Source organism: Camelus ferus, chromosome 24 (assembly GCF_009834535.1).
Source record: "Camelus ferus isolate YT-003-E chromosome 24, BCGSAC_Cfer_1.0, whole genome shotgun sequence".
NCBI classification, from domain to species: domain Eukaryota; kingdom Metazoa; phylum Chordata; class Mammalia; order Artiodactyla; family Camelidae; genus Camelus; species Camelus ferus.
Genome location: NC_045719.1, coordinates 3102118 through 3115288, shown reverse-complemented (window position 1 = coordinate 3115288; position 13171 = coordinate 3102118). Strand labels below are relative to the sequence as shown.

General features: G+C 43.6%; 1 protein-coding gene across 3 annotated transcripts in view; it reads left to right on the top strand.

Moving 5' to 3' along the window:
• The window catches only part of PTPRM (protein tyrosine phosphatase receptor type M), a 604888-nt gene that overhangs the window by 272269 nt on the left and 319448 nt on the right, over window positions 1-13171 (top strand). For all 3 annotated transcript variants that reach the window (XM_032467107.1, XM_032467106.1, XM_032467108.1), the window contains exon 6: window positions 9116-9290. In XM_032467107.1, coding sequence (XP_032322998.1) covers window positions 9116-9290 — 175 coding nt within the window. The remainder of the gene's footprint in view (window positions 1-9115; window positions 9291-13171) is intronic.

Sequence of the window (13171 nt, the reverse complement as noted above, 5' to 3'; positions counted from 1 at the left end):
AGTCTTCAGAAACAGTGAGGTAGTTCCCTGGCCAGCCCTCAAAGTGAGCAGAGGGGCTGTTAGTGTTACTGTCCCTGATGTCTCCACCATCGTCGTCATCACTGACCATTGGATTTTAACACAGCTCATGAGTTTTGACCCACCCACTTACTATTCTCGTTGCTGCTCAAACCTCCGCCCCTAAACAGTGGGACTACTCAGGGTGGGTGACCCCTGTCCTGGGCCATCTCGAGGGATCTCTGGATTTCTGCTGTGACAGTATGTTCCAGGGCTATGTTCTCCATTTTCCACCTTCCTGACCTAGGCTTGGCCACTCCTCCAGGGAGCCCTGGCTCTTTTTCAGGGGAAATGGTAATTAGAGATGGTAACCTGAGCGTAGAGGTGCGTATAACTGCTTGCTACTGTTCCTGGGTCTTCCCATCAGACAGAGCTAGGACATCTATGTACGCACACAGAGACACTTTTAAAAATGAGCTGTATCCTGAGATCGTGTCTTTGAGATCGTGGCCGACCGCTCAGACACTGCCGTCTCCCTCTTGTTAGGGAGCTGTTGTTATAGTTCTGAAGGAAGCAGGCTCAGGTACTGGCATTGTGAACCCGGACCTTTACCCTGGCAGCCCCCTTAGATTGAAGTGGCAGGATTAGTCCAGTGAGCACTGGCTGTTTGAGTTTAAGACTAGAGAACGTCTCGTTTCATTAGTATTTCTAATCACTGCATTTAGTATGGATATCCTGTATTATTTGGTTGAATCTCTAAATAAAATTTAAAACCCAGTTTGGTTAAATAATATTACTCATATATTGCAAACACATATTGACTTGTGTCTAAATATCAGAATGAGGTTCTCAGTTTTCATAATCAGAATTTTTTACTTGAATAGGCCTATAAGACTATTAAGTGTTTGAATAATACGTAACTTTGGTATCTGCACGTTACTTTGGCTATCTGTCTATCCATTGGCCGATTAAAGTGTACTTGTCAATTTATCTTCATAATATATGCTGATATAAGTAAACACTTCTGGTTCTAGTATTCCAAACTGATAACTATTTGGGTCAGGTTGGTTATGTCCTAGAAATCAGAGGTCAGCACTATCTTAGTTATTAAAGTAAAAAAATACATGTTCCCCACACAGTAGATTTGTTGGGGTATTCCATTATGACTGGATTTAGATGACATGAAATGTTTTAAACAAATTTTTTCCAAGCCCTGCTGATACTATTAATGATCCTAGTGGTTTGAATTTCAATCAGTATATTACAGATGGGCATACTTGAAAGTGGGATAATACAGACTATTTTTCCTATTAAATTAATGAAAGTGCAGTTTAATCCGCACCTGTCTGGCTAAGGAAGGGCGACCGACTGTCCCGCGTCTCCTCTCAGCCCCTGCACTCAGAGCAGCCCCGGTGGGCTGATTCATTTCCTCCAAGTGCGGCTACCTTCCCAGACCTCAATTTCTTTCAATCATTGCTCTGATTATTGCAAAAGTATTTCTGGAAGACTTAATATGTGTCTTTTTTGCTGGCAAATGACTCCTCATTTAGAAGTCCTAGACTTAGTCTGCTGCATAAAGAAGGCTGGAAGTCTAATTTAAATAACTATCAGTACTTTTTCTCTGGCTTGTTCAAATTGAAATGCAGGCGTGTTTGAAGATACTCTTGCTTTTATAAAAAGCTGTATTTAACCCACTAAGATTATTTCCTTGCAGACATGGCCGTGATGGTGGTTTCATTAAGTTAACAAAAGACAGGCCACTGGTTTCTTCAACACCTGGACATTCAGGAGCCCTGTTCCAGGGACTGTGTCCTGTGCTCTGTTCCACCGCAAGCTCTCATATTCTGAAGAACAATCACATTTGGTGATGTCTCATTGTCCTGCTCTAATGTTACTAGGAACACAGAGCTCCAGTCCTCGGCAGGGCGGCCTCTTTCTAACTCCATGAAAAGTGGGAGAGACCTGCTTGACAGATGTGCTCCCTCTACGGGGCATGTTTTCATCATTTTGTTCCATCAGCATGACAAAAAGTCTCCCCACCGACTCCAAGACACTCAGGAGCACCCGAGGTCCGGAGCACACTATCCTGTCTGGACATCCCTGTCATGGGGGGAGGCAGACAGGGAAAGGACTCATGGCCTTTTCACATCGCAGAAAATGCACCAGCCACTGGTCCCCGCCTTCCCTGTTAGCTCTGACCTGACGAAGGGCACTTGGGGACCAAAAGGCATCTTAAAAATCAATTTGTACAGTTACCCATTCATGACCTAAATCTCTTCCAGTATTACCACCAGCCCTCCCTGTGATGCACCAGGCATGGTTTTGTCCTAGAATTACAGCAGCAAAGAGCCTGCAGAAGATCCCTGCCTTTGTGAGGAGGAAGTCTAGTAGTGGGAGATAGACAGTTGTTTCCTTTTATCTCATGTTATCCGTTCAAGTGCTGGTTATTTGACAGACACCTCAGTGATGTCATCAAAGGCATTGACAGACTGACGTTTTGGAGGAATCAAGGAAATATCCTTTGCCAAGGCTCCAGCATCCTTCCACCTCCATGCTGACAAGTAGCCTTGGACTCTGGTTGTTCCTGGGTTTCTGGTTGACCCTCCTTTCTCAGCACTTGCCCTTGTTGCTGTCCTCTGGTCCACCGAGGTGTCGTAGACAGTGCTGCTAGCTGCCTTGCAGAGGGCTGTGAACACTGTCTTCCTCCATTCATAAGGACCCAAGAAAGAGGATCTGACACCAGCAGGGTGAAGGGTGGGGTGTCTCCCTTTTGCACACCCCGTTCTCTGAGGACTTCCTTCTGTCCTTCCTCCTCCGTGAACTCAGCCACGGATCATGTCTTGACGCACGTGACCTGAAAATTGAGCTAATGCAGAACTGACGGATTGCTGATGAATGTTTTCAGCATCAGGACACAGGAGGACCATTATTAAAGTGCAAATGTCAGGATGTCAAAGGAAAAGAACAAACATGGGAGAAGCTTGAAAGTGCGTGGCCAGCTCTCTCGTCTGTCTTCTCCTGGTCCCTGTCCCTGTGGTCTGTGGTCCTTCCCTCCGCCGCACCCCTCTTCTCCCGTCGCCTCCCCCAGCTCCTCTCCCGTCCTTGTCGCCTTCCGTCTTGCCCTGCCACCGCCCATCTTTCTCTGCAGGTCTCACTTCTTCCCCTCCCTCTCGTTTGTCCTGTCGGTCTCCCTGCCTCTCTCTCCTGCCTCCTTTAGACTCTGCCAGGTTATTCCCCTGTCACCTCATCCATCTTCTGTGAGGCCAGTCCTCAGGCTGCTCTCCTAACTCACGTTTTCTACGTGGGATTTTTCAACCTGTGGTGATGCCGCAAATTTCGATGAGATGCATCAGTCTGAGTGATTAATCTTACAGATACTTAAATACTGCCCTGCGTCCCAGATTCTAAGTACACATTTAAGGAGTGCTGCATGCACTTCAGTTAAACTATCTTAAGTGCATTTAATCTTACTTAATTTGGTTCATGTGGTCCATCTGTAGAACTATGCACTTGTGGGTATTGAAGATGTGACTCTCCAGGGAGATCCTTGTCCTGTGAAAAGAGGTCAGTGTAGGCTGCATCTCACAGTGTTATAATGAATTTATCATTCTCCAAAATATTAAAAATGGGATTCATTTTAATTTAAAAATGCTATCATGTAAGAAGGTAACTGAATCTGTACCACAAAAGGCATGTAGTACTACAAAAATAAATAGAAGTACTTCTCTGAAACTTTTACTCATGATCAGCTCCGTTTCTTTTTTTCCCAGTATGGTACAGAGCTTTGGAAGAATTAACAGGAAAATGTCAGTCATTTAGGCCAGTTCTCTGTCCTGTTTCATCTGTTTGTAATATTCAAAAGGATTTGGAAAATAACAATTTTAGGAGCCATTTGAATTCTCATTAAAAAACATAGCTCTTATAAATAGATACTCTTTACAGAGACTTTCACGTTATCTCCAAAACCTTAAAACTTTTATTCCCTTTGACCTAATAATTTTAGGAAATAGGGATTGCCATGATAATAGTGACAAATATAAATAATTTAAGTGTGTAGCAATAAGGAAATACTGACATAAATAATGGTTACAGCCATAAAATGGGAAACATTGAAAAACAAGTTTTTGAAATTATCTAGTGCTGTGAAAGCCTGTACAGGTGTCACAGGCCGTTCAAACAAAGAGATAAATCCTCATATATATTTTGGACCACGATTTCAGTTTTTATTTAAATTAAAATGAGATTTAGCCAGAAATAAACTAAAATGCCCTAAAATATTCAGGGTATTTATCTCTAAGTGGTAGGATTAAGCAGAGTTTTTTTTTAAATGTCCCTATTTTTTATTTCCCATATTTTAAAAAAGTTCCTAAAGTAAACATTTGAATTTGGAAATCATTCTCTCTTTATGGTCCTTCAGAACATACACCCTGTCGGGTCTGCCCGTGCCAGGTGCAGGTGGTATCTCGCAGACATCGGCCGTGCTCCGCCGTCGGGATTCTGTGTTTGGCTGAACAAAGCCTCTCTCTCTCACTTCCTCCTTGGTCCCTGCTGGGACATACCACGTCTGCTCTGTGTCTCACTCCGTTCTCTATCCAGCCTACAAAGTACATTTTACCTCTTCTTTGCAAACATTTTTAACTTGCACTTTAGGTCATTTTAGGGCAGTCTTCAGATGCAGGGGCAGAAGCCAGAGTTTTTGCTACTAAGCTGCATTAGGTAGTGATAGCTCTTAAGAGATTGTCATAAAATATTCATATAAGGAAGTTTGGCATTCTGACCATTTTTAAGGGTGCAGCCCTGTGGCATTCAGTCTATTCACAATGTTGTGGAACCATGAGCACTATTTCCAAAACTTTTCCATCACCTGAAATAAATATCACTAAGAAATCTTCCCGTTCTCCTTCTCCCCCAGCCCCTGGGAACCTCCAGTCTGTGTTCTGTCCCTATCAGTTTGCTGACTCTAGATCCCTCATCTAAGTGGAATCACTGTATTTGTCTTTCTGTGATTGGTTTATTTCACTTAACACAAGGACCTCAGGATTCATCCATGTTGTTGCAGGTGCCGGAATTGTCTTCGTTTTTAAGGCTAAATGACATTCCCTTGCATGGATACATCACCTTTTATTTATCTACTGATCCATCAGCAGATGCTTGGGTTGTTGTCCCCCTTTTGCTATTGTGAATAATGCTGCTGTGAATGTTGGCATTTAAGTGTCTGTTTGAGTCCCTGTCTTTAATTCTTTTGGGGCTATGTCTAAGAGCAGAATTACTGAGTAATATGATCATTCAACGTCTAACTTTCTGAGAAATTGCCAAACTGATTTCCATAGTGAGTGCATCGTCTTATATTCCCACCATCAGTGCACAAGGGTTCCATGTCTCCACATCGTTGCCAACACTTGTTTTTCTTTCTTCCTGTTTTGGGCAGTGGCCATCCTTCTGGTTAAGAAGTGGTGTCTCATTGTGGTTTGCATTTCCCTATTGGCTGATGATGTGTTGAGCATCTTTTCATGTGTTTATTGGCCATTTCTGTCTTCTTTGGGGGAAATGTCTATTTAAGTCCTTTGCCCATTTAAAAATTGGATTGTTTGGGGTTTTTTTTTTGTTTTGTTTTGTTTTTTGCTGATGTGGTTTTGTTGAGTTGTAGGAATTCTATATGTATTCGGAATATTAATCCCCTTTGAGACATATGATTTGTAAATATTTTCCCCATTCTGTTGGCTGCATTTCACTCTCTTGATAGTGTCCTTTGAGACACAAAGGTTTTTATTTTGATGAAAGCTAGTTTATCTATTTTTTCTGCCCTTGGATAAGTCATAGATGAGCTTCCTTATCTGTAATTTGGGAATTGTGGTTCCTGCTTAGTTTCATACCCATCAGCCTGGTTGTTTTGACCAGAGTCTAAACGTGGTTAGTAAGGGCTGGTTCTCTTAACCCCATGCTCCCGGTATATGTAGAGTGCCTGCCTCCTAAAAAGCGTTTACTAAGTAGGGGTTGAATGAACACTTGGATCCACGAACATGTAAATGATTTACTACAAGATGACCTGCAGATCTGAGCAAGGTTTACGATTCAGTCTGGATCCTAAGCTAAAATGATTGCTAGCGAGCACTAGGTGTCTCCTTCTTGTCTACTGTTCCTCTTGAAGAAGCTGAATCTAGCTTTCTGTGGGATTCAATACATGGGATTTTTTTTTAAAAAGACCCATTCCTGAGAGTCCCTGTGACTTGTTGGATTTGTGCAGAGCTGTTAGTTGGAAGCCGTTTATTTTAAAGGATAAATCTGGGGCCTGAAGACAACAGCTATGAAGTAAGGCTCCTTGACATTTGTGTAAATCCAACACAGAGGTTTCCTTAAACATGAATGTCCTTGTCCTTACAGCTTTGAACAGTTGGAAGGGTTCCGTAAACCCGTACTTTAAAATTCTTCTGAATAGACATTCTTTAGAGACAGGTTCATTCCATTAGGAATAATATTACAAGATTCCTGTAGAACTATATTCTTATAAGAGTCATGCTCCAAGTAAGTAGTTAATAAATCAGTTTTGTTGTTGTTGTTGTGTTAGTAAAGTAAACAAATAATTACAAATGTGACGTCTACCTATATTCAGGGCTCTTTTTTTCAAAACTGGACATTAGGTTTTTTTTTTTTTTCCAATTTGATTTGATTTTATAGAGTGGTAGGTCTAAGGTTACTCCTAGTGGTAGAAGTCAATTACTTATCTTTTGGGGGGATAGGATGGGAGACTGAATGTATGAGATACAGAGAGAAATGCCCTCTCTTGTTAATAATGCTAGATTAATTTTGTTTTGTTTACCTAACTTCTCAGTGTCCTTTATCAAATGAAATTTAGGGGATTTACTAAACAAAAAAGGCATACAAGTTAATAAGGTATAGATTTAACATCATATTCTGATCTATGACTTGCTCAGCTCTGAACAGGGCACTTGTGGCACTGGTTCTAACGAGGGTGGGAACCGTTGTTGCCCACTCCTGGTTTCCGTCGCGGTGGCGGGAACTGTACTGTGCGGCACCGCGGGCGCTTCCCCGACCCCACGGAGCCGCGAGCCGCCCGGCCAGCCCCTCAGGGCGCTCGCTGCCCCCGGAGCCGCCCGGCTCCTCAGTCCTTCGGCTCCTCAGTCCTGCTCCTCCTCCAGCAGCACCCGGGCAGGGGAGGCCCGCGGGCGTCCGTGCGGCCTGTGGCTGGGGTGAGTGTTCAGTTCTGTGGTCGCCGCACGGTGGCCGGGCCGTGCGTGGCCTGCGGCGCCAGGCCGCCCCGACCCAGGAGGTGTTCGGGCAGCCTGTCCGCCTGTCTCCTTCGACTCGTCACGCGCTTGTTCCAGAACCCGAGCGGGGACGCGTGGTGCCAGTCATTGGGCCAGGGTCCCTGCTGCGTCTTTAAATGCTCACCCTGCCCCGACGCTGAGGCGTCTGTCTCCTCCTCACAGCTGAGGACACGGGCGCCAGGAAGGGACCCGCTGTGCGGCTGCGTGTGGCACCGTGGCCGGTCTGGCTCCCGGACTCGTGTCCGGTAGGGCTTACTGGCAAAGAAAAGGTCACAGAAAAAGCTTTTAAAAGGCTTTACCTCATATAAGGAGTCACACAGATGAGTTATGTATAGCCTGGCATTTTCAGACCTAGAAACACATTTATTTTTATCGTTATTTTTATGTACTTGTTTATTTGTTTTTATTTGGGGGGTAGTAATTAGGTGTACTTACGTATTTAGTGGAGGTCCTGAGGACTGAACCCAGGACCTCGAGCATGCTGAGCACACACTCTACGACCGAGCTGTACCCTCCCCCCGCCATAAACACAGACATTTTAAAAAGAGCCTGCCAGGCCCTGAATGCAGTTCCCCCGCTGCCTTGATTTCATCCAAAGCCTTCAGCTGTCTAACCGTCTCAGGCTTCCTGTTCTGTCTCCTCTGCCTGGGGTGCTCCTTCTCCCCGCCCCTCCCCTCCCCTGGCCCTGGCGGCTCCCACTTACCCTTCAGATCTCAGCTCCAGTGTCACTTCCTCAGATGGCCTCCTACGGCCACCACATCTAAAGATGGCCCAGTTGTGATTTCTGCCACCAGCTGATCTGTCCTGCAGTGTCACCGCACTGGCTATCGTTGGTGGTCATGGGTCCATTTCAGTTTCAAACTGAGGCACTGGGAGCCTCGGGGCCACTTTTTGTCATCCACTGCTGTGAGTGGCCAGGTGATGACAGGGGCACAGTGCTTGAGTTTCATGCATTTTCCTTAATATCTTTGCCCATTGTTTTCTCCTTAAAACTTGCAAATAACATGTTAAAAATAGCCTCTTTCCTGATAATTATAGGAAAAAAAAATACATAGAACTGAAATCTGTAGCCTTCTTTTGAGGCTTTAAACTATGGGAAGCATAGAATGGATTTCCAAGTGTGCAGAACTGAAGACTTCCTGAAGTCTCGGGGATAACGTCAGACAACGCTGCCCCAGTGATGGAACCTGCTTTGTGTGGTCCTTCTGTGGGGCGTGGGAACAAACTTCTCTCCTAGCGCTTCAGTGTCAGGTGACAGTGAGCATCTGCTTCTGCTTGGTGTTTGTAGATCCAGGAAGAGCGTCATAAAACTGAGGCTAGTCCTTCAGACCCATTTCATACTAATACCTGCTTACATTTCTAATGTAACTCTTGATAAGCTGTTTATTGGCTCACTTATAAAATGAGGTCAGTAATAGGGTAGTGTGTGAATTAATTTTGTTTCATAGCCAAATATAAGAAAAATACAATAAGTATCATGAAAAGACGAAATGCTGATAGTTTGGGAACAAAATAAAGAATGTTTCTGTATGCTTTTCCCTCTCTGTCTGTTGAGCTAGTATAACATGGTTAACATCTTGAAGGGGCAAAACCGAGACATTTTTGCTCACTTGATTTTGCCTCCCTCAATGCTGAAAGTGTTGATCGAGGCAGAATTTCAGTTTCCTGGGCAGCTGTTCTCCTGGAACAATTACCCATGGGTGGTAAACAAGGGAACCAAGATCTGCACAGAAGTAACATCGGTGACATCCCTCCTGCCCCTTAGGTGTCTCACTGGCTCAGTACGGCGGTTGATACTGTGTCTTTCTGTCCTCCCACCCCCACTCTTACAGGGCATCGACGTACGAGATGCTCCCCTGAAGGAGATAAGGGTGACCAGTTCCCGGAGATTCATAGCTTCGTTCAACGTCGTGAACACAACCAAACGAGACGCTGGAAAATACCGCTGCATGATTCGCACCGATGGAGGTGTTGGCGTATCGAACTACGCAGAATTGGTAGTTAAAGGTATTTAATGTATTTTTATACCTCCCCGTAGTCTGTTAAAAGAGACACATGAGATGGTTGTGGACTCAGGATTTGTTTCAAGCTCACACTTATCCTTGTCTGTTTCTGAACAGTAATTTGGTGACAGGCTGTATTGATGGATTGCATTTTAAGTCCTCATTTTGCACGTGAGCAATATTTTTGAAAAATGTATTTTATTTACATTGGCTCAGTTGCCTACAAAGCAATGAACGTGCTATTGGCAAGTTCTTCTGCCAGGTCTGTATACAGAGATTACAACCTATAAATTTTTTTTTTAAGGAATGAAATTTTTTTACTGGTAGAAAATCACTTAAAATGCAAATGTGTACCAGCCAGGGTGTTTATGATAGCAGGGTGGTTAATAAAATGAAGCAGTGTCAGGATAAAAATGTTCCAGCATATCACACAAGCCATATTGATAATACTGAGTTACCATTCATAATGTTGCCGTTAGGGTCTATTACTATATTTTGCATGACTGAAAAATTGAGTCATTATATTCAGGAAAGTGGGGGATGAGGGCAAAAAAAGAGAGGGGAAATAAGTTTTCCTTTAGCTGGTTTGATGTTTGTGTGTGTGTGTGTGTGTGTGTGGACTTAGGAGTTTATAGGATTAAACTGCTAAGGCACTTTTTGGTCCCAGACAGAATAATTTGGACTTTGAGATGTACCCTGAGACATTTTTAGACAACGTGTAGGAAGTCATTGCTGTTTCGTCCTAGGGGAACAGAATGATGCCTGCTTTTAAATTTTTTCCCTGCATCTGTTAAATAGGGAATGAAATTGATCTCTTTTGGATGGTCTGTTCCTTTTGTCAGCAAATTTCTCTACGCAGGCAGTCTTACAGACTGCAGGGTTCAAACCCCAGAGCTAGCCATGTGGCTGAGGGTGTATGGCTTATCTCCTCAGTGCTTCTGTTTCCTCCTGTTTAAAATTGAGTTAATAATGTGACCTACCCTAAAGGGCTATCAGGAGGCCCAGACGCAAAATGTGTGTGAGCAGCACTTAGAACCAGGTACCTGGTAGACAGCCAGCACCTGTTGCAGTGGAATGGGTGGTTCTTACTCTCCCCTCCAGTCCGGTAGTGGTCCTTGTCTGAGAATGCACGGCAGAGCCACCTTGCCCAATTTAAAGAAACATAAGTACCTGCCCGCCTTTTCTCCATTCCCACCAGCTTACCCACGCTGAATCGAAATCTCAGGGACACAGCCTCTGCGATAAAAATCTGTAGGTGATTTGGGCATATGCTCCTGTCGTGAGATCACTGCTGTCAGGGCTAGTCGTGCCTGGCTTTCGGGGAGCCTGGCCCCTAGCAGTGTTTATGTGCAGCCGTGACTGAGGGTCCCTGGGAGGAAGCGGGCACTGGCGTCTCTACTGGAATGATCTCTTTTGCCACATCAGATCCCTTGTACTAACCAGCCCATCTGGCTAGTATCTGAGTTTGGGTTTAACATCTGTAAGAAAACTTAAACCTCTGCCGAGGTATGCACACCCTGCCCTGCGGAAGGCTCTCTGGAAAGTGGGGATTCTCCGCATGGCCTGAACCTGGGCAGCAAATCCAGGAGAGGATCCTCCTCACTGCCCCCATGGCCAAGCTCTCCACTGTCAGCATCGTCACTTGATTTTCATCTTGGTTTGGATTTTTGTCTCCGTCTTCTGAGTTCTGGCTGTGACAATGCTGCACTGTGACCAGCCGGAACCAGGGGAGGCGGGGTGCTTCGTGATCAGTGTGCTGCCAATCTTGTGACCTCTTTAAACGCTACCTCAGTGGGAAAGTTAATTTATTGGGGATCACAAAGAAGGCAGAGGTTTCTAGTCTGCCAGAACAACGGAACACAGAGGATGGGTGGGTTCTTACATTTCTGCCTCATGTTTTCCTGCCTCATCACAGCCTAGAGGGGTCTTGGCTCATTGTCAAAAATGTCAAGGAACGTTCCTCCATCTCTGCCCCCTGCCAGCACTGGTGACGACAGTAGACTTGCAGTTAACAGCTCAAATCTGGAATTCGACTTTTCCTCCATTGATATTTTTATTGCCATATTTTGCATATATTTTATTTTGTAAAATGAGATAACATGCTGGATTCTACTAGTTTAGAAAGAGTTACCTTGAGACAATTACTTTAAAATATTTAATGATGGGGGAAGTGCTTAGCATGCACTAAGTCCTGGGTTCAGTCCCCAGTATCTCCATTAAGAATAAATAAATAAATAAATCTAATTACCCCCCTAAAAAATAAATAAGTAAAATAAAATAAATAATTTTTTTTAATTTTAAAAAAGTTATGACATTTTTAGGCTATGTATAGATATTTGAACACTTTTTATATGCAGATATTTAGAAGACTAATTTTTTTCTTGGCTTTTTTCTTTTTTAATTTTACTTTTTGGGAGGAGGGTAATTAGGTTTGTTTATTCATTTATTTGTTTTAACCGAGGTACTGGGGATTGAGTGAACCCAGGACCTCGTGCCTGCTAAGCACACACTCTACCACTGACTCTTCCCTACCCCCAGAGGGCTAATTTTTTTTAAACGGGAAAAACTAAAGTCAGAAGAGTTTAAAACTTTCTTAAGGTCATGCATTGATTTGGTGCTGGCCCCCAAATGAAGCCCAAGTCATTTTAAACTATCACTCTTGTCTTCATGTCTACCACTGCTTTTAATAAAGGACATAAAACTGTTTCATGTAATCTCCACAATCCTTGTATGATGGATATATACATATATTCCAGTATCATCTTTCACTGTTGGAGATACATATTAGGAATTCACACACGTATGTCAATAAGATATATGTGTACGATTATGTATCTATACGTATATAAATTCTTTCATTCTGGCTTGATTTAAAATTACTTTTGTCATGTGCTTTCACGTAGATTAAATCCAACTTTCACTTGGATTAAATATTTTAAATTACTTTTTATCACCAAGTATAGATTGAGTTCCTTCCTTCCTTCACTTTGGGGAAATTTATTCCAAATTTAACTACGGACTTATGCTTGTACTGATTCTTCCAGCAACCTAAAATTCCTTTTGATTGGCTCTCTGAATCATTTCCAGGTTCTAGTGGAATCTTGCATTTGATTTAACGTATTTGGTTCTTCTAAATGGGAAGCTAATAGCGAGACTAGTCTCAGGACAGACAAGCTTTGAAGTCCTGTCATTTTAGGATACTAGTAACAAGGTCCTCACTGAGTTGTGTGCTCAGTAACCTTTGTGGCTTTGCCCCTGAGTTGTATTTGGAATGGCAGTTCAGAAACCCTTGCTAGCATTTGCAGCTTCAAAGCCATTAGCTACTCTTTCAGCCTGGCTACCTAATGCCTTAAGATACACTGTAAAAGGCCCATTTCAGATCTTGGTTCAAGGAATCGCCTAATGATACAAGTTGACGTTAAATCATTATGAGTTGAGTCAAAACTATTTAAAGAAATGAAGAGCTAGCCCAGAGTTGGAATTGATAAACAACAGGAACAGGACTTTACTAAATTTACACTAAATCTGTAGTCCCCCACGTAAAATTCATCTTGTAGCTTCTCATCTTGACTCATCTTATGAATTTCCCGAACTCTGAGAAGTCAGTGTGACTTATCACACCTTGAATACAGAAAAGAACAAAGATGCCGCAACCCTACCAAAGGAGCTCATGGTGCTGACTCCTCACTGGTCTAGGGGTCCAGCTGGTATCATCTTAGGGGCCAGCCTCAGATGGGACCAGCCACCCCCAGGTCCCCATCAGCAGGAACCATAACGGGGTTATCTTTGCCACGGAGCGGACGGGTTTGCAGCCTGCAAGCCAGCACATGCCAGGAAGAGAACCGAGCAGACTTTCCTCTCCACGCACGTGTATGAACGAAACAA